This window comes from Gymnoscopelus braueri (assembly GCF_963280865.1).
Source record: "Gymnoscopelus braueri genome assembly, chromosome: 19".
NCBI lineage: Eukaryota > Metazoa > Chordata > Actinopteri > Myctophiformes > Myctophidae > Gymnoscopelus > Gymnoscopelus braueri.
In genome coordinates this window covers 2,241,182-2,262,035 of record NC_137621.1, presented here as the reverse complement: position 1 = coordinate 2,262,035, position 20,854 = coordinate 2,241,182, and the positions used below count along the sequence as shown (strand labels likewise).

Genomic DNA, 20,854 nt, shown 5'->3' with positions numbered 1-20,854 from the left:
GCTCCCTTTGCGGCTTGCTTGAATGGCCCTCCTAAAGGCCTCACCGTGGATTTGTTGGGCTTCTTCCTTCCTTTCAAACACATTAAGACAACTTCAGCTTTTTTGTTTGTTTGTTTGTTTTTCTATAATATTTAAATAGTTTTGGTAAAATGCTGCTATTTGTCCCCAAAAAGAGACTGCAAAACCCTGAAAGATTGCAGCTATTTGTTTCAAAAAAGCTTTACAACAAAAAGCTTTAATCCAACATGATGACAGTCTGTACTGTACCTCCATCAACTAAACATTATTTACCTTATTCCGTTTTTTTAACTCTTGCTTTGGCAATGTAAACGTATGTTTTCTCGTGCCAATAAAGCTCCTTTGAATTGAATTTAAATTCTGTGTAACAGACATGTTTTTTGTCTTCCTTTTTTTGACTTCCTCGTGTACGTGTGTGTGTGTGTGTGTGTGTGTGTGTGTGTGTGTGTGTGTGTGTGTGTGTGTGTGTGTGTGTGTGTGTGTGTGTGTGTGTGTGTGTGTGTGTGTGTGTGTGTGTGTGTGTGTGTGTGTGTGTGTGTGTGTGTGTGCGTGCGTGTGGTTTCCTCTGCTCTGTGGTTTTATGCACCAGCATATCATCCTTATCAGGCAGAAACCTTGTATCTCCATGTCTCAACTTTATATGTTTTTTCCCTCCTTTTTTTGGGTAAATTAATAATGACCTTCTTCATCATAATATAGTCTCACAAAAGTAGTAAAAAATAGCACATCTACAAGCTCACAATGCATGACATTGTGAGCTTGTGGATCTACTAGTTTTGCAATTTGTTCCCTTTTTTATGAAAGTGAAAATGGTTCATTGTGTGTAATATGGGTTTTATAAATATTACAAGTATTAACAAGAGCTTGTGTCTAAATAAGAACAACATTAGATCCATTTACATTTTTACATTACATTTTACATTTTACAAAAGTACAGTTTGTTGGACATAGGAGGTTTCCACGTGACAGTGACGTATAGGTTAAAGTGTGAGGAAATAGGAACTTGACACGACGCAGACGGCGGCTATACTCATCTATAGACAGACAACAGAGAGAGTTCAGACTCACTGAAGACACACACAGACGGCGGCTATACTCATCTATAGACAGACAGCGTTCAGACTCACTGAAGACACACACACGGCAGCTATACTCACCTATAGACCAGACAGCAGACACACACAGAAGTGAGTAAGATCATAATTCATAATATTAAGACATTTGTTGTGTATTGTATAGTAGCTCAGAGCTCAGGTCTTGGCCAGGCCGGGTTGCCTAACGAACGACCATAAACTTTGAAAGCCAGTCGTAGCCTCCTGGAACGAGATCAAAAAAAAAAAAAAATACATCTCATACTCCTCCATGTTTATCACATGACCCCAGAGATCATGTTTATCCGGTTCGGTTTGTGTCCGTTTTTGGAAATAAATCTGTAAAAGTATGATTTGAAGAAAACACAAAATGGCGGAAGATCTGCCTCAAATGGCCGGGGTCTATATGGAGACGCAGAGTGAGGATGACTCATGAGGAAGGTAGTGCATGCATATTATCCGTGGCCCAGGTGCAAGACTTGCAAAAGTATCGTAAAAGAGAATAGAGTCTGTACACTGGTACTGGTGATGCTGTATACAGCGGAGCTTTTTCAGCATCACCCGTGTGCAGAGTCTATTCTCTTTTATGATGACACACACACACACACACACACACACACACACACACACACACACACACACACACACACACACACACACACACACACACACACACACACACACACACACACACACACACACACACACACACACACACACACACACGTTGCGTCAGCATCACACAACAATGCTTGAAAACTTGTCACACAGTTTTGTCAGAGGGCAGGAAGTGGCGTTAACTGCCGTTATATAATATAGGAGGTGCAGCGTTCCTTAGCAGTGTGTTGACGGAGCTGAAGCGCATAAAGTCTGATGCATCCGGTTCAACGGCTGTGGTGAACTATGGTCTTCTATATGGTCTTATGGTCTGTTTATACAGAAGCACCGTCTAGTCCTTGTAAAATTATTAATTCCAGTTCACTGTGAACAACATTCAACACCAAAAAGGTTCATTTGGTAACATCGGTCTCTGAGTTATGAATGGAACAATTAACACTGAGGATTTTACTGTGCAGAGTGGCGTGCACTAGAGCTTGATTAAGTTTACTGCCCGAGCCCGTCGGGACCCGACGGGTTGAGCCGGGCCCGGGCCGGGCTGTACATTTTTAGACTACATTTCAATAGCAGCGCAGCCTAAAAGCCTTTTATATTCTGAGCTTAGGGGCCAGACAGACTTCGTTAACAGTCTAAATGGAAGGAGGCTAAATCAAAACGTTTTCTACTGCCGTGTGGATTACCTGTCTGTAACAACTACCATTTCAAAGCCTTTGTTCATAAACAAAAATGAATGAAACTTACTAGGAGTTACAAAGTGATCGATCCATCATTTGCCGCTTGTTTTGATAAATTAGATAGATTCCTTGGCGGCTAGCAACGTTGTATATAGAAGCACATCATTCAACATATAACAGAAGTAAATGCAGTGTCAACAGTAGTCACTAATGATGAATCAGCTGTCAACAGTCTGCCACTAATGAATCAGCAAATGAATGTTAAATCCAATGGATAACTGCCGAGTGGGACAGTCACTTTGAAAAACTGAATGAGTGCAACTGCTGGTTGTGAAATGGTAGAATTGTTCTTCATGAATAGCCTTGCCAATAATATTAAATGAGGAGAAAAAGTCTCCTGCTGTTCATAAAATGTTGGGCTTCGGGCTGGGTCTGAGCCAATTTATCAATTATGTAACAGGCTTTGGGTCAAGCTTTGGGTCAGGCTTGCGCTGACGTTCTGTCGGGCTGGGTTGGGCCGGGCTCAAATATTTAGGCCTGATTAAAGCTGTAGCTGCACTGATGTTACAGACAGGCATTCAGACAGGCAGAGATTGCTAGATTGACAGATTGACAGATTGACAGCTTTGAGATTGAGTGAGTGCTTTGTTTTCTACTTATTTATGGACAGTGTTAAGTTTACAAAGTCCAGACAACCTTGTTGTGACACAACAAGAACATGGCCTGTTATCAGCAGCTAGACTTATATAATGGATGTGAATGTTGTCATAGGATTATAAAGAAGACATCCACAGTCTGTCCAAAGTGTGAAGCCTGGGGGAGAGGAGGCGAGACTGATCCACCTGACCACAAGCTCACCGTCTGCTTTGGTATAAAGTGGCCATGTTTCATTTGCAGAAAAACATTTTTTGAACTTTAAAGACAGGATAAACAAGGTCTTATGCACACCTGATCAGCTCAGACACGGATAGGTAGAGATCAGACGTATAGAATAATAACCCACACACCATCTTCACTTGCACAATAAGGACAACTTTTATTAAGGTCATAGACCTTCTTCTGAATTTTAAAGACACGTATGTGTATAATATGACATGTAGGAAAAGTCAGGGAAGGGGATCCTTCTGAGAGCTTTCTACTCTCGTTAATAGACTTCAAAATATCTAAATTGGCCTGGTTGACCGCTCCGGCGGGTGTGTTAAGTTTTTATGGCTTAAAAAGTGGAAATCTTAAATTATAACTGTAGATAGAAACCTGATAACACAGTGTCAAGTAATGCTGATTAGCCGTCCTATTGTTTTTCTTCTTGTCTAAGTTTAAAAGAATATTCTCACAACAAAACCAATATGGAAAAAATATGGAAAAAACTTGAGAGCAGAGGATGAACTCCAAAATATTGTGACTTTACTCAGGTTAAAAAAGTTATTTGTAAATAGTGAGAGGACTTTTACACCTGTATATGCAATCAGTCTTGACTCTTGACTCTTTATCATCTTTGCTTGAGAGACAAAACCTAAAACATACCTGGGCCATTTCACAATATGTTCTTGTCTGTACTTGTGTCAAAGTCATGGATGTGCAGCATAATTCACTGACTCACGTGTGCGCGCACGCACGCAGGGGCGGTTTAATGCACTACGCAGAGTCGCAGACCACGCAATTGCGTGGAGCCCCGAGGCAGGGAGGGCCCCTGGGCTGCCCCCTAAAACTCAACCATTCAGTGCCCGTTCCTAGCAGTTGATTTTTTCCAATAGCTTGAAGTAGTTTCAACTGTAGGCTGCCTGGCTACTTCTATTTCCAGCAGTACAATTTCAAAATAAAATGCGCACCATTTTGAGAGGAAACTCATTTCTAGTTCATATTTACCACCATGCTCTGTGACCATGACTATGTACGCCTATGGAACAAAAGTGTGTTCTCTTTCATCATCCTTTGGAGCAGTGTGAGCAATGCTGGATAAAGTTGCCCACATAACTGTACAGTATACATTCTACTAGTGGAAAGTAACTAAGTACATTTACTCAAGTACTGTACTTGAGTACAAATTTGAGGTATTTTTGCTTTATTTTTCCAATACTTTTACTTCTACTCCCCTACATCTCAGAGGCAAATATTATACTTTTACTCAACTACAATTATTTGAAAACTGTAGTTACTAGTTACTTTGTAGATTTTGATTATTATTACAAAACATGCATTAACCACTTCAGCCCTATATACATTTTGGTGTAGGCCATTAGAAAATAGCCGATCTACAAGCTCACAATGTGTCGCGATACCACGTATTGTGAGCTTGTAGATCTGCTATTTTCAAAAGATTTGTATACATTTAAAAACTTGTGAAATGGGACATTCAACATAATGAGCACTTTTACTTTTGGTACTTTAAGTACATTTGATACCAATACTTTTGTACTTTTAAGTACATTTTGAATTCCAGACTTTTACTTGTAACAGAGTATTCATACATTGCAGTAATGATACTTTTACTTAAAGGGGTAGTTCACCCCCAAAATAACTTTTTTTCTATTGATTACTCACCCCATGGAGCCTTGAATTCATGGATATTTTTTTGTTTTTGTCGCATTCCTTCCTTTATTATTTGATTATAATAAATTTAGCCCCATTGATTCCGGTAGGAGACACAAATGCATTTGTGTCTCCTACCGGAACCAATGGGGCTAAATTTATTATAATCAAATTATTGGCTTAGGAATGTGACAAAAACAAAAAAATATCTATGAATTCAAGGCTCCATGGGGTGAGTAATCAATAGAAAAAAAGTTATTTTGGGGGTGAACTACCCCTTTAAAAGGGATATTTCACTTTCAAAACATTTTTGGGTAATTTCATCGTCTACTCAAGCTTTTGTGACCCTGGACAGTTTTTAAACTTTGAAAGCCAGTCGTAGCCTACCGGAATGAGATCTGGGGGAAAATAAAACGTACATCTCATACTCCTCCATGTTTATCACATGACCTCAGAGATCATGTTTATCTGGTTCGGGTCAGTTTTTTGGAAATAAATCTGTAGGAGTTTGTAGCAAAAAGTGTGTTTTGAAGAAAACACAAAATGGCGGAAAATCTGCCTCAAATGGCCGGGGTCTATATGGAGACGGAGAGTGAGGATGACTCATGAGGAAGGTAGTGCATGCACATCCGTGGCCCAGGTGCAAGACTTGCAAAAGTATCGTAAAAGAGAATAGAGTCTGTACACTGGCACTGGTGATGCTGTATACAGTATCATAAATACAGTATCATAAAAGAGAATAGAGTCTGTACACTGGCACTGGTGATGCGCACACACACACACACACACACACACACACACACAGTTTTGTCAGAGGGCAGGAAGTGTCGTTAACTGCCGTTATATAATATATGAGGTGCAGCGTTCCTTAGCGGTGTGTTGACGGAGCTGAAGCGCATAAAGTCTGATGCATCTGGTTGAACGGCTGTGGTGAACTATGGTCTTCTATATGGTCTTATGGTCTGTTTATACAGAAGCACCGTCTAGTTCTTGTATAATTATTAATTCCAGTTCACTGTGAACAACATTCAACACCAAAAGGGTCCATTTGGTCACATCTGTGAGTCTCTGAGTTATGAATGGAACAATTAACACTGAGGATTTTACTGTGCAGAGTGGCGTGCACTAGAGCTTGATTAAGTTTACTGCCCGAGCCCGTCGGGACCCGACGGGTTGAGCCGGGCCCGGGCCGGGCTGTACATTTATAGGCTACATTTCAATAGCAGCGCAGCCTAAAAGCCTTTTATATTCTGAGCCTACGGCACCAGGACCCAGGAGCAACTGAAGTGCAGCTGCCATCAGTTTGCAGCAACAAAGCAGACAGACAGACAGACTCTGATGAGACAGTGTTGGAGCTACAATATGGGGGGCGGCAGTGGCTCAGGGGTAAAGTGGCCGGGTAGAGTGAACTGGAAACCGCAAGGTTCCCAGTTCGATCCCGGGTTCCCCCAGAGTTAGTGTGGAAGTGTCCTTGAGCAAGACACTGAACCCCTAATTGCTCCCGATGAGCAGGTTGGTGCATGGTTTCCTCCTCCCATCTGTGTATGAATGTGTGTGTGAATGTGTGTGTGTGAATGTGTGTGTGAATGTGTGTGTGAATGTGTGTGTGAATGTGTGTGTGAATGGGTGAATGTAATGCACAGTCTATGTAAAGCGCTTTGGATGAAAGCGCTGTATAAATGCACCATTTACAGTAGATAAAATTAACAGTCTCAATGGAAGGAGGCTAAATCTAAATGTTTTCTACTGCCGTGTGGATTACCAGGTGTAACAACTACCATTTCAGATCAAAGCCTTTGTTCAATGAATGAAACTTACTAGGAGTTACAAAGTGATCGTTTGCCGCTTGATTTGATAAATTAGATAGACTAGAGGTTTGGGCCGCTTCGCGGCTGAATTATCATTTTATGACAATAAAAACAACAATTATAGTAATAAGAATGATATAATGTATGCAGACTGTAAAATTAATAATTACTCATATATCATGTAGTAATAGCTTAAGTATACGTTATATAAGCTGTAAAATGACTGTATTTGTTGACAGTAGTAATGGGGTATAAGTACAACACATATTTGATAAAATATCTGTAAGGCACGTAGAGGACCTGTAGTGGTGAAACCTTTATTAAACCAAACAAAAACATTATCAATATTTATTTCAAATATTTAGGCCTGATTAAAGCTCTAGCGTGCACTGATGTGACAGACAGGCAGACAGACAGAGATTGCTAGATTGACAGTTTTGAGATTGCGTGAGTGCTTTGTTTTGTACTTATTTATGGACAGTGTTAAGTTTACAAAGTCCAGACAACCTTGTTGTGACACAACAAGAACACGGCCTGTTATCAGCAGCTAGACTTCTATAATGGATGTGAATGTTGTCATAGGATTATAAAGAACACATCCACAGTCAGTCCAAAGTTTGAAGCCTGGGGGAGAGGAGGCGAGACTGATCCACCTGACCACAAGCTCACCGTCTGCTTTGGTATAAAGTGGCCATGTTTCATTTGCAGAAAAACATTTTTTGAACTTTAAAGACAGGATAAACAAGGTCTTATGCACACCTGATCAGCTCAGACACGGATAGGTAGAGATCAGACGTATAGAATAATAACCCACACCATCTTCACTTGCATAATAAGGACAACTTTTATTAAGGTCATAGACCTTCTTCTGAATTTTAAAGACACGTATGTGTATAATATGAGATATTTAGGAAAAGTCAGGGAAGGGGATCCTTCTGAGAGCTTTCTACTCTCGTTAATAGACTTCAAAATATCTAAATCGGCCTGGTTGACCGCTCCGGCGGCTATGTTAAGTTTTTATGGCTTAAAAAGTGGAAATCTTAAATTATAACTGTAGATAGAAACCTGATAACACAGTGTCAAGTAATGCTGATTAGCCGTCCTATTGTTTTTCTTTAGTTTAACACATTAACTGCCAAGACCGTAGCCCTACGGGCCGTTAAATCCAACTGTTAAGCGCCGAGACCGTAGCCCTACGGGCTGCGGTCTTTTCGCGCATGCGCGGTCCGGGTGCACTTTCGGATTTTTTTTGATCCACTTCCGTTTCCGGTTTGATGACAGGAAATAGAATTATTTGGGATCCGGTTTTCACGATCACGCCCGCCCTCGTTCTACAGACGAAACTGAAACTCAATTCTCTTCCTGTAGTTTTTTCTCCTCGCATTTCACTGTTTAACGTAATCCGCTCTAACTCAAACATGGATGCCCCGTTTGACACGTGGTTTTCACTGGGAGATACAGGGAGATCGCGCGGATGTAAACAGACTGTGTAGCGCTCAATCTTAAGGATTTTAACAAGATCTATGGCGACATGAAAAAAACAAAAAAACTACAAAAACACCTTGGCACTGGTGAGTACATTATGAGATTAGCCCTTGGCAGTGGATGTGTTAAAAGAATATTCTCACAAAAAAATCAATATGGAAAAAATATGTTAAAAACTTGAGAGCAGAGGATGAACTCCAAAATATTGTGACTTTACTCAGGTTAAAAAAGTTATTTGTAAATAGTGAGATGACTTTTACACCTGTATATGCAATCAGTCTTGACTCTTGACTCTTTATCATCTTTGCTTGAGAGACAAATCCTAAAACATACCTGGGCCATTTCACAACATGTTCTTGTCTGTACTTGTGTCAAAGTCATGGATGTGCAGCATAATTCACTGACTCACGTGTGCACGCACGCACGCAGGGGCGGTTTAATGCACTACGCAGAGTCGCAGACCACGCAATTGCGTGGAGCCCCGAGGCAGGGAGGGCCCCTGGGCTGCCCCCTAAAACTCAACCATTCAGTGCCCGTTCCTAGCAGTTGATTTTTCCCAATAGCTTGAAGTAGTTTCAACTGTAGGCTGCCTGGCTACTTCTATTTCCAGCAGTACAATTTCAAAATAAAATGCGCACCATTTTGAGAGGAAACTCATTTCTAGTTCATATTTACCACCATGCTCTGTGACCATGACTATGTACGCCTATGGAACAAAAGTGTGTTCTCTTTCATCATCCTTTGGAGCAGTGTGAGCAATGCTGGCTAAAGTTGCCCACATAACTGTACGGTATACATTCTACTAGTGGAAAGTAACTAAGTACATTTACTCAAGTACTGTACTTGAGTACAAATTTGAGGTATTTTTGCTTTAGTGGATTATTTCCAATACTTTTACTTCTACTCCCCTACATCTCAGAGGCAAATATTATACTTTTACTCAACTACAATTATTTGAAAACTTTAGTTACTAGTTACTTTGTAGATTTTGATTATTATTACAAAACATGCATTAACCACTTCAGCCCTATATACATTTTGGTTTAGGCCATTTGAAAATAGCCGATCTACAAGCTCACAATGCGTCGCGATACAACGTATTGTGAGCTTGTAGATCTGCTATTTTTCAAAAGATTTGTATACATTTAAAAACTTGTGAAATGGGACGTTCAACATAATGAGCACTTATACTTTTGGTACTTTAAGTACATTTTGATACCAATACTTTTGTACTTTTAAGTACATTTTGAATTCCAGACTTTTACTTGTAACAGAGTATTCATACATTGCAGTAATGATACTTTTACTTAAAAGGGATATTTCACTTTCAAAACATTTTTGGGTCATTTCATCGTCTACTCAAGCTTTAGTGACCCTGGACAGTTTTTAAACTTTGAAAGCCAGTCGTAGCCTACCGGAATGAGATCTGGGAGAAAAAAAACGTACATCTCATACTCCTCCATGTTTATCACATGACCTCAGAGATCATGTTTATCTGGTTCGGGTCAGTTTTTTGGAAATAAATCTGTAGGAGTTTGTAGCAAAAAGTGTGTTTTGAAGAAAACACAAAATGGTGGAAGATCTGCCTCAAATGGCCGGGGTCTATATGGAGACGCAGAGTGAGGATGACTCATGAGGAAGGTAGTGCATGCATATTATCCGTGGCCCAGGTGCAAGACTTGCAAAAGTATCATAAAAGAGAATAGAGTCTGTACACTGGCACTGGTGATGCGCACACACACACACACACACACACACACACACACACACACACAGGCCTGCATGTTGCGTCAGCATCACACAACAATGCTTGAAGACTTGTCACACAGTTTTGTCAGAGGGCAGGAAGTGGCGTTAACTGCCGTTATATAATATATGAGGTGCAGCGTTCCTTAGCGGTGTGTTGACGGAGCTGAAGCGCATAAAGTCTGATGCATCCGGTTCAACGGCTGTGGTGAACTATGGTCTTCTATATGGTCTTATGGTCTGTTTATACAGAAGCACCGTCTAGTCCTTGTATAATTATTCATTCCAGTTCACTGTGAACAACATTCAACACCAAAAAGGTTCATTTGGTAACATCTGTGAGTCTCTGAGTTATGAATGGAACAATTAACACTGAGGATTTTACTGTGCAGAGTGGCGTGCACTAGAGCTTCATTAAGTTTACTGCCCGAGCCCGTCGGGACCCGACGGGTTGAGCCGGGCCCGGGCTGGGCTGTACATTTATAGACTACATTTCAATAGCAGCGCAGCCTAAAAGCCTTTTATATTATGAGCTTAGGGGCCAGACAGACTTCGTTAACAGTCTAAATGGAAGGAGGCTAAATCAAAACGTTTTCTACTGCCGTGTGGATTACCTGTCTGTAACAACTACCATTTCAAAGCCTTTGTTCATAAACAAAAATGAATGAAACTTACTAGGAGTTACAAAGTGATCGATCCATCATTTGCCGCTTGTTTTGATAAATTAGATAGATTCCTTGGCGGCTAGCAACGTTGTATATAGAAGCACATCATTCAACATATAACAGAAGTAAATGCAGTGTCAATGATGAATCAGCTGTCAACAGTCTGCCACTAATGAATCAGCATGAATGTTAAATCCAATGGATAACTGCCGAGTGGGACAGTCACTTCGAAAAACTGAATGAGTGCAACTGCTGGTTGTGAAATGGTAGAATTGTTCTTCATGAATAGCCTTGCCAATAATATTAAATGAGGAGAAAAAGTCTCCTGCTGTTCATAAAATGTTGGGCTTCGGGCTGGGTCTGAGCCAATTTATCAATTATGTAACGGGCTTTGGGTCAGGCTTTGGGTCAGGCTTGCGCTGACGTTCTGTCGGTCTGGGTTGGGCCGGGCTCAAATATTTAGGCCTGATTAAAGCTGTAGCTGCACTGATGTTACAGACAGGCAGACAGACAGGCAGAGATTGCTAGATTGACAGATTGACAGATTGACAGCTTTGAGATTGCGTGAGTGCTTTGTTTTCTACTTATTTATGGACAGTGTTAAGTTGACAAAGTCCAGACAACCTTGCTGTGACCCAACAAGAACATGGCCTGTTATCAGCAGCTAGACTTCTATAATGGATGTGAATGTTGTCATAGGATTATAAAGAACACATCCACAGTCTGTCCAAAGTCCTCGCCTGGGGGAGAGGAGGCGAGACTGATCCACCTGACCACAAGCTCACCGTCTGCTTTGGTATAAAGTGGCCATGTTTCATTTGCAGAAAAACATTTTTTGAACTTTAAAGACAGGATAAACAAGGTCTTATGCACTCCTGATCAGCTCAGACACGGATAGGTAGAGATCAGACGTATAGAATAATAACCCACACCATCTTCACTTGCACAATAAGGACAACTTTTATTAAGGTCATAGACCTTCTTCTGAATTTTAAAGACACGTATGTGTATAATATGAGATATTTAGGAAAAGTCAGGGAAGGGGATCCTTCTGAGAGCTTTCTACTCTCGTTAATAGACTTCAAAATATCTAAATTGGCCTGGTTGACCGCTCCGGCGGGTGTGTTAGGTTTTTGTCCTAAAAAGTGGAAATCTTAACGTATAACTGTAGATAGAAACCTGATAACACAGTTGTCAAGTGATGCTGATTAGCCAAGAGCAATGTGTTATTTTGTACGGTGGTGGTATTCACTTCTTCGTTCTATCTAATTTAAAAAATATATTCTCACAACAAAACCAATGTGTAAAAAAGATAGAAAAGACTTGAGAGCAGAGGATGAACTCCAAAATATTGTGACTTTACTCAGGTTAAAAAAGTTATTTGTAAATAGTGAGAGGACTTTTACACCTGTATATGCAATCAGTCTTGACTCTTGACTTAATCTGTATCATCTTTGCTTGAGAGACAAACCCTAAAACATACCTGGGCCATTTCACAATATGTTCTTGTCTGTACTTCGGTTTAATGCACTACGCAGACCACGCAATTGTGTGGAGCCCCGAGGCAGGGAGGGCCCCTGGGCTGCCCCCTAAAACTCAATGATTCAGTGCCCGTTCCTAGCAGTTGATGTTTCCCAATAGCGTGAAGTAGTTTTAACTGTAGGCTACCTGGCTACTTTTATTTCCAGTATTACAATTTCAAAATAAAATGTGCACCGTTTTGTGAGGAAACTCATTTCTATTAAGGCCCCTTGACGACGTTCATCAAGCCTGCGTTCTTCCGTGCATAAAAACAGCACGGACATATGGAATATAAACACAAGACTTTGGGGCAAAAGTTCATATTTATCTGTTTATTTATCTGTGACCAAGACAATGTACGCCTATGGAACAAAAGTGTGTTCTCTTTCATCATCCTTTGCAGCAGTGTGAGTAATTCATCTAATGCTGGCTAAAGTTGCCAACAGAGCTATACAGTATACATTCTGCTAGTGGTGGAAAGTAACTAAGTACACGTACTCAAATACTACTTGAGTAAAAATTTGAGGTATTTTTACTTTGGTGGAGTATTTCCAATTTTCAGTACTTTTACTTCTACTCCATCTCAGAGGCAAATATTATACTTTTACTCAACTACAATTATTTGAAAACTTAGTTACTAGTTACTTTGTAGATTTTGATTATTATTACAAAACATGCATTAACCACTTCAGCCCCTATATGCATGTTGGTTTAGGCCATTTGAAAATAGCCGATCTACAAGCTCACAATGCGTCGTGATGCGAAGTGACGTATTGTGAGCTTGTAGATCTGCTATTTTCAAAAGATTTGTATACATTTAAAAACTTGTGAAATGGGACATTCAACATAATGAGCACTTTTACTTTTGGTTTTTTAAGTACATTTTGATACCAATGCTTTTGTACTTTTAAGTACATTTTGAATTCCAGACTTTTACTTGTAACAGAGTATTCATACATTGCAGTAATGACACTTTTACTTAAAAGGGATATTTCACTTTCAAAACATTTTTGGGTAATTTCATCGTCTACTCAAGCTTTTGTGACCCTGGACAGTTTTTAAGTTGCTTTATTCAGTATTTAGATATTTGATATTCATATTAGATATTTGATATTCATTTTATCAGACCACTTTACATTTGTGCAACAAGAGCCAATGCCACATTAATATTTGAGCATTTTAAATATCAACCGTTAAGACAACTATATTTATGGCGTCAGACGGTTTAATTGATACAACACGACCCATCACTGCATGCAGTGCAGAATGCAGTGGTGGAAAAAGTATTCACATTTTTTACTTAAAGGGATGTTTCACTTTCAAAAAAAGTTTGGGTCATTTTATCGTCTACTCAGGCTTTTGTGATTGTGAACCCCCCAGACAGTTTTTAATTTGCTTGATTCAGTATTTAGATATTTGATATTTATTTTATCAGACACAGCCCCTTCCTATACAAACCCATTGTAACTTCAAACTCCATTTTAATCATGTTAGATTCATCAAAGACACCGTCCTTGGTTCTGGTGACTGATATCGTCCTTCTAATACGTGAGGAGACCGTGTTATTTCAATTACCTTTTTCCTTTATTTTTGGAAAATGACAAAGAAAGATTATACAATTTTTAAAATAATTAATCGCAAAAAGCTCAGCCCCATCATGTATTAACAGGGCAGGATGAGTCACCAGAACCAAGGACGAGTGTTTTTGATGAATCTAACATGTTAAAAATGGAGTTTGAAGTTACAATGGGTTTGTATAGGAAGGGGCTGTGTCTGATAAAATAAATATCAAATATCTAAATACTGAATCAAGCAAATTAAAAACTGTCTGGGGGGTTCACAATCACAAAAGCCTGAGTAGACGATAAAATGACCCAAACTTTTTTTGAAAGTGAAACATCCCTTTAAGTAAAAAATGTGAATACTTTTTCCACCACTGCATTCTGCACTGCATGCAGTGATGGGTCGTGTTGTATCAATTAAACCGTCTGACGCCATAAATATAGTTGTCTTAACGGTTGATATTTAAAATGCTCAAATATTAATGTGGCATTGGCTCTTGTTGCACAAATGTAAAGTGGTCTACTCAGCACTGAAATGTTTGCAAATGTAGGCTATATATTTTGTCATGAACACATTAAAATGTGATGACCTATAGATGCTGAGCTTGTAGATGAGCATTTTTCGGGAAAATAGCAAATATCTCCTGGTAAATTCATTGGAATGTATTTCTGTCTGTACCTGAGTTAAGTTCTCCTTAAAAGTTGTTGAAAGTAGTAGGTGTTCTTATAGGCATGTGCTCTCCTTAAATTAATCAAAAAATATAAAATGATTGGTTAGGTAATTTAATGAATCCTAACTAAAATTACAACAAATAGGCTTCCTCTTGTCTACGTCATCACAGCAATCAATTGTTTTGTATTTATATCTATGGGGGATTGCTGATATTATGTTTCATTTGTATGATGGGGGGGGGGGCAACTTGAGCTTTGCTTGGAGCCCCTAACTTCTTAAATCCGCCAGTGCACACACACACACTCCACTATAAACTAACAGCTCAACATCTTACAGAACTACTATTTTAGTAATGAATAATGCAATGTGATAGTGAAAGACTTTAAGCACTATTATTCCCCTGCCATACAACGTTTCATGCAATAATGGATTATCATGTTTTCTTTATTCTTCCAGACACCCATTTGTTTTGGACAGGACTATTCATGATGGATGTGACTACATTTTTAATTGTCATTCATTTGGTGCGCGCACACACACACACACACACACACACACACACACACACACACACACACACACACACACACACACACACACACACACACACACACACACACACACACACACACACACACACACACACACACACACACACACACACACACACACACACACACACACACACCCACCAGTGGTGTTACATTAGAGTTGATGCACCCATTGTGTATCCAACAGGAAGTCATGTGTCTAAACATTGTGTGTCCAACAGGAAGTAATGTGTCCAAACATTGTGTGTCCAACAGGAAGTCATGTGTCTAAACATTGCACACAGTTCACATCAACATCATGTCTGTCCTGAGGGAACCTACCAGCCTCTGCATAATGGAGAAATACAATGTGAAACATGCAACACCTGTCATGCAGGTACATTTATATATAAGCTACAGTATGATTGGAAAACCAGTCCGAATGAAAAAAGTGCACTTGTTTTTCGGCGTGAGCAGGAGGCTTTGATGTCGCCGCGGTATAAACCGAGCTGACAAAAACAAACAAAATTAGCTGCTCCCTTGGAGGACAAGAACGGCCCGGCGGACGTGGCGTTTCTTTTCTACTCGAGGCCGGGGGCCGTGGACGGGGCCTACCGGATGTTTCCCCAGGATGAGCAGGGTGCATCAGGAGTGCTTGTTTTCAGACACAGACGGAGGCACGCTGTCTTAAGCGGACTTGAGCCACGAGAGGCACCGCCGACCGAGCTTAGGCGATAGGGTGACCACCTCCAAACAAACGGGCCCATTGCAGGACAGGTGAACCCGTTTTGTGGGACAATGCGGGACACATGGGGGGGGGGGGGTGTCTATACTAATCATTTATTTTGTGGATTATATTACACAACAAATAGACTGTTTCTCAAATACTAATAATTGTTTAAGAAATACAATTATACAAGCTTAAGTAAGTTCACTAACTAAATCACCCCCCCCAGTCTCAGTAGCTCCGAGACGTCAACACGGACTTGCGCGCGGTCCAAGCTAACACAGCCGAGCGTTTCCTATCCCCGCTCATGCTAGTGTAACACCGTGGTTAGCCGCTTAGCTTTAGCTCCCGTTTCAAGGCCGTTTTCCACTTCGTAGAACGGCGGCGTCACTCGCCAAAATAAACGGCCGTTCCGCGGGCTCGTCGTGAGCTCTCGAATAGCGCGGGTGGTGAACTCGAAGCAAACGAGCGCTCCTTTTTCAATCCGACTGTTTTTTCAAACATATTTTAACATACAGTATATATTTCATATAATTAATGGAACATTTAAAAATTAAAACTTTTATTACTCAAACTAGCTAATAATTAAACATTAGGGAAGCCAAAATGTGAGATTTTCTTTATTAAGGGGTTTCCATTAAATGAATGAATATGTAGAGAGTTAACTCCAACTAAAAAGTATAATATTTGCCTAGATGTAGTGGAGTAGAAGTATAAAGTACTGGAAAAATGTACACACTCAAGCAAAACTTAAATGCTGTACTTAACTCTGTGTCCAAATGGAACCAAATGGTCCATTTGGTTCCATTTGGACACAGAGTACATATCGGAGTACATACACTAGACAATACTAAGTTACATGCCACATGTAGCTATTCGTTTGTGTCCATAACAATTAGACTTGAGTGCCAAGGGTATCTGCATTCCTAATAACCAGGAGTGTCTTTGAGTAAACACTTCAGTTAAAACATTGGTAAAACATATCCAAAAATAGCAAATCTACAAACTATTATAGGGTAGTAGTTTTACCACTGCATCATCCACCCAGCCCAGCTGGAACAGTTATTAAAGGTAGGGTAAGTGATAGTTTTATTTTTGGTTTGGTTAAAGTACTATTCTGATAGTAATCATTGCTACAGAGCGTTTTTTCGGTCACAAGAGTCTCTCCAGCTCTTTAGTAAACAGAATATAGTACATATATCAGGTAGGTGACAACATTTAAGTCAATCAGTAGAGAGCACTGAACATGCATTTTCGGTTTAATAAAGAGCTGGAGAGACATGGAGACTCCTTTTACTGAACAAACACTCTATAGCAATGAGTACTATCACAATATAGAGCTATTTAACACTTATTTTAACCAAAGTAAATCACTTACCCTACCTTTAAGTTGACACTAAAGTTATTATTCATATTAAAAAAGGAAATGACAAATGATGCTGCTATTATTAATACACATTTGAGCTTTTATGAAAGTGAAGGACTTCAATGGAAACAAGACCACAAGGACTTTTTTGAACGGACCTTTTAGACAAAGTATTTTAAATGTAACTGTACTGTTTTAAATTTTTTGCCTAATAAAATATTCAATCAATCAATCAATCAGTATAGATTTGTAAAAGTTGTAATTCAGCCGATAAGTCTTTTATTTTCATTGTTTGAAACAGGGCTTATAATGTACTTTTTCCCTTCCTAGAAATGTAGTGGAGCTGTCAAAAGTACAATATTTGTATTTAAAATGTAGCGGAGTGAAAGTAATACATATCCCAAATACTCTTATTCCTCCATACTTAAGGGGGGGTCTCCCTCTCACCACACACACACACACACACACACACACACACACACACACACCCACCCACCCACCCACCAGTGGTGTTACATTAGAGTTGATTATTGAACTTAATTGATTGGATTGATCTAATTACACAATGTTGTGAAACAAGACAAACCATCCACAGATTAAACACATTTGGTACCATGTGACTCCAACCGTCTAAAGATATGCCTGATCAAATGTCATTATTTCCCATGTGTGAAATTCAGCACATTACTCACATATTAAATAGAACGTATTCAATCAGAGCTCTATATAGCACTGCTGTAGTTAAATAGTGTTTAGTTTTACATTTGAGAAGTGTCATGCTCTCATGTTTAACCTCAACTCAATGTAATCCACAGGTCCTGGTCTGAAGGTGAAGAGTCCATGTTCACCAACATCTAATGCAGTGTGTGGACCATCAGAGGGATTCCACTGTGTCGACCCAACAGAGAATGGATGTTTTAAAACACAGAAACACAGCAGATGCAAGCCTGGTCAATATGTTGTTCACACAGGTTAGTCTACATATACAGACTTTAACATGATAGGAGAGAGTAGAGTTAAGAAGCCATCATGATTTATCATGACACAGGAATCCTTTCAGCAGATATATAGAACGTCACTATTTTGATATTGAGAAAATGAAAACAAAGATGAACATTTACCATGTTCAGCTCACTGACTGCTTCTACTGTCAGAATTAAAGGTGAATTCACACTGAGTGCAACGTGATTGTCTTGAGTGACGTGATTCAACAGTAAGTTTATATAAAGTTGACTGAAGAACAGAGAGATGAGCATTTTTCAACTTTACAATAGTACTGAACTATTAGTATGTTCCCCTCGCAAATATTTATGACATGGAATATGAAGCCTACTGGAAATACGTACTTTTCATGTTATGATTGTTTTTTGTTTTTGTCTTTCCTACAGGAACATCCTCTACAGATACAGTGTGTGCTGACTGTACTGGTGACACATATTCTGATGGTACATTTACAACCTGTCAACGACACACACAGTAAGTGTCATTTACAGTCCAACCTTCATCATACAAATTCATACAATGAACATGAACCAATTACAATGTTTCTTCTCTGTTATTCCAGCTGTGAAATTGAGGGATTCCCTGTGTTAATACCAGGAAATCATGCACATGATTCTACATGTGGAGTATGGAATCCTCGAACACTCATTGCTGGTTTTCTTGTTGGTGTTGTTAGTGTTGTTGTTGGTGGTTTTGGTGTTTTTATATCTTTTATTATATTTCATGGTTTTGGTATTGATGTTGTTTTTTGTCGTGCTTATCTTTTATTTCATCCTTTTGTTATTCATTGTATTACATTTGTTTCTATTTTTGTTGGCAATTCTTTATTCATTTTTTGTTTTAATTATATTGCACGTCATTTCAATTGGTTTGCTCATGGGTCTAAATTCCATAGTTGTGTTTGTGCTGCTGTCTGTGCTGAGTATTTATTTTATCGTAGTGTTATTGGTCGTATTAATGGTATCGATGGTGTTTGGTATAGGGGTAGTGTTTGTTTTGGTGTTTTGGTTAGTGGTGGTGTTGTTTATGCTTTGGTTGTTGGTCTTGGTGGTAATTATGGTTTGGTTGTTGGGTTGGGTAGTTTTATTATTCCTGCTGGTTATGGTGGTGGTGTTGTTGGGGCTGCTTTTTTTGTTCTATCAGGTCTTTATAATGAGCATGAGGATGTTTTTAGAAATAATCGTTCTAGTGCTGATATTGTTGTTGCTGATGTTGCCGCTGCTGTTGTTGTTGTTGTTGTTGTTGTTGCTACTAGTTTTGTTGCTGTTCCTCATGCTCTTATTGTTATTTTTTGTGTTGGTGCTGCTACTGCTGCTGCTGGATTTGGTGGTTGTTTTGGTACATTTATGGCTCCTGACGTTGGGATAGCTGGTTATTTAGCTGGTTTAGTTGCTTTTAATGCTGATATTGATGTGCTTTATGGTGCTCCTCCAATTTTCGGTGGCATTATTACTTTTTTTTTATATGCATTTTTCCGACATCATATTTCTGCTCGTCCTTTTGTTTTCTATTGTTCATTTGGTGGTACAATCATTGGTTTCAGTAGTTGTTTTATTGCTGGTGGTTATTTTTTAGCTGGTCTTGTTATTGGAGAGTTTATTGTTTTTGGTGTTTATGTTGGGCTGCTGATTCTGCTTTGGATGAAAATATCCTTCCTAGATGATCGGTATCTTCAGAAACAACGTGGTAAGTTTACAGTCACACTTACTTTAAAATTGTAAAGTTCATATGCCTTTGGATATTCTGATGGTTCTCATAGTTATTCTACAGTATGGTGATTGTACTGATGACACTGTTACTTTTCTTTGAATTGCACTGATTGTAAAGCTGCACCGACACTTTTTTGTTTGTGAGGACACTGTAACCTGGTGTTGTTGTGTGTCTGCATAATAGTTGTAGGATAGTTGTATACTGTAGGTGTATTCTTGTGTGTACTGTTTTTATTGATGTGCTTCTTTGTATTGCTGTACCTGACAGTGCTTTCCTTACTCTGCATCTGTAACTGTATAACTAACTGTTGAAAGTCCCCCACGGGATCAATAAAGGTTTCTTTCTATCTATCTATCTATCTATCTATCTATATAGATGTGACGCAAGAGTGCAGACTAGACTACATCAACTCAACACCCCTGAATTCTACTGCAAGAAGCATAAATGTTACACAACAGGTTTGTTTTCCCACATTTAAAGAAGTAATGAAATGAAAGAATATGTTTTTCACACTTGTTCACACTGTCACCTACCAGTGACATCATCAATGGGGAATCCATGCTACTTGTTCACACTGTCACCTACCAGTGACATCATCAATGGGGAATCCAAGCTACTTGTTCACACTGTCACCTACCAGTGACATCATCAATGGGGAATCCAAGCTACTTGTTCACACTGTCACCTACCAGTGACATCATCAATGGGGAATCCATGCTAATAGAAACTGCAGGCTCTCTCTTCCTGGAAAGTTAGCATGCTATAAAAGAAGCCATTGTTCTCACATTAATAAGAACAGGCTAATTGAGGCAGAGTCCTGCAACGGGTGGAGTACCCGCCGGTACCCAACGGGTACTTTTAACTTGAGTGACTGCCTGTAGGATTTACATTTTACTCTGCATGTCATCACAGGTAAACGGGCGGACAACGGGTCCATTATTTGACGGGCGGGGCAGGTCTAGTTCGTATTTTGAAATAATCACGGGTGACGGGTCGGTCTACGGATCTGATTATTGACGGGCGGGGCGGGCGTTGTTTCTCAAAATTGGACCCGTGCAGGACTCTGAACTGAGGCTGAGCTGGAGACGGCACCAGGCATGCTGGCGAAACGTGAAACGGCAACTTGTGT

General features: G+C 39.6%; 1 protein-coding gene across 1 annotated transcript; it reads left to right on the top strand.

Moving 5' to 3' along the window:
• Positions 1–1,073: 1,073 nt before the first annotated feature.
• LOC308074899 (uncharacterized protein) lies at positions 1,074–20,083 on the top strand. Its single transcript, XM_080414407.1, has 6 exons — positions 1,074–1,205; positions 14,847–14,914; positions 15,197–15,317; positions 17,829–17,984; positions 18,402–18,489; positions 18,578–20,083. Exons 2-6 carry the CDS (start codon positions 14,876–14,878, stop codon positions 19,734–19,736), a joined length of 1,563 nt encoding a protein of 520 aa, XP_080270533.1. The 5' UTR covers positions 1,074–1,205; positions 14,847–14,875; the 3' UTR covers positions 19,737–20,083.
• The last annotated feature ends 771 nt before the right edge of the window (positions 20,084–20,854 follow it).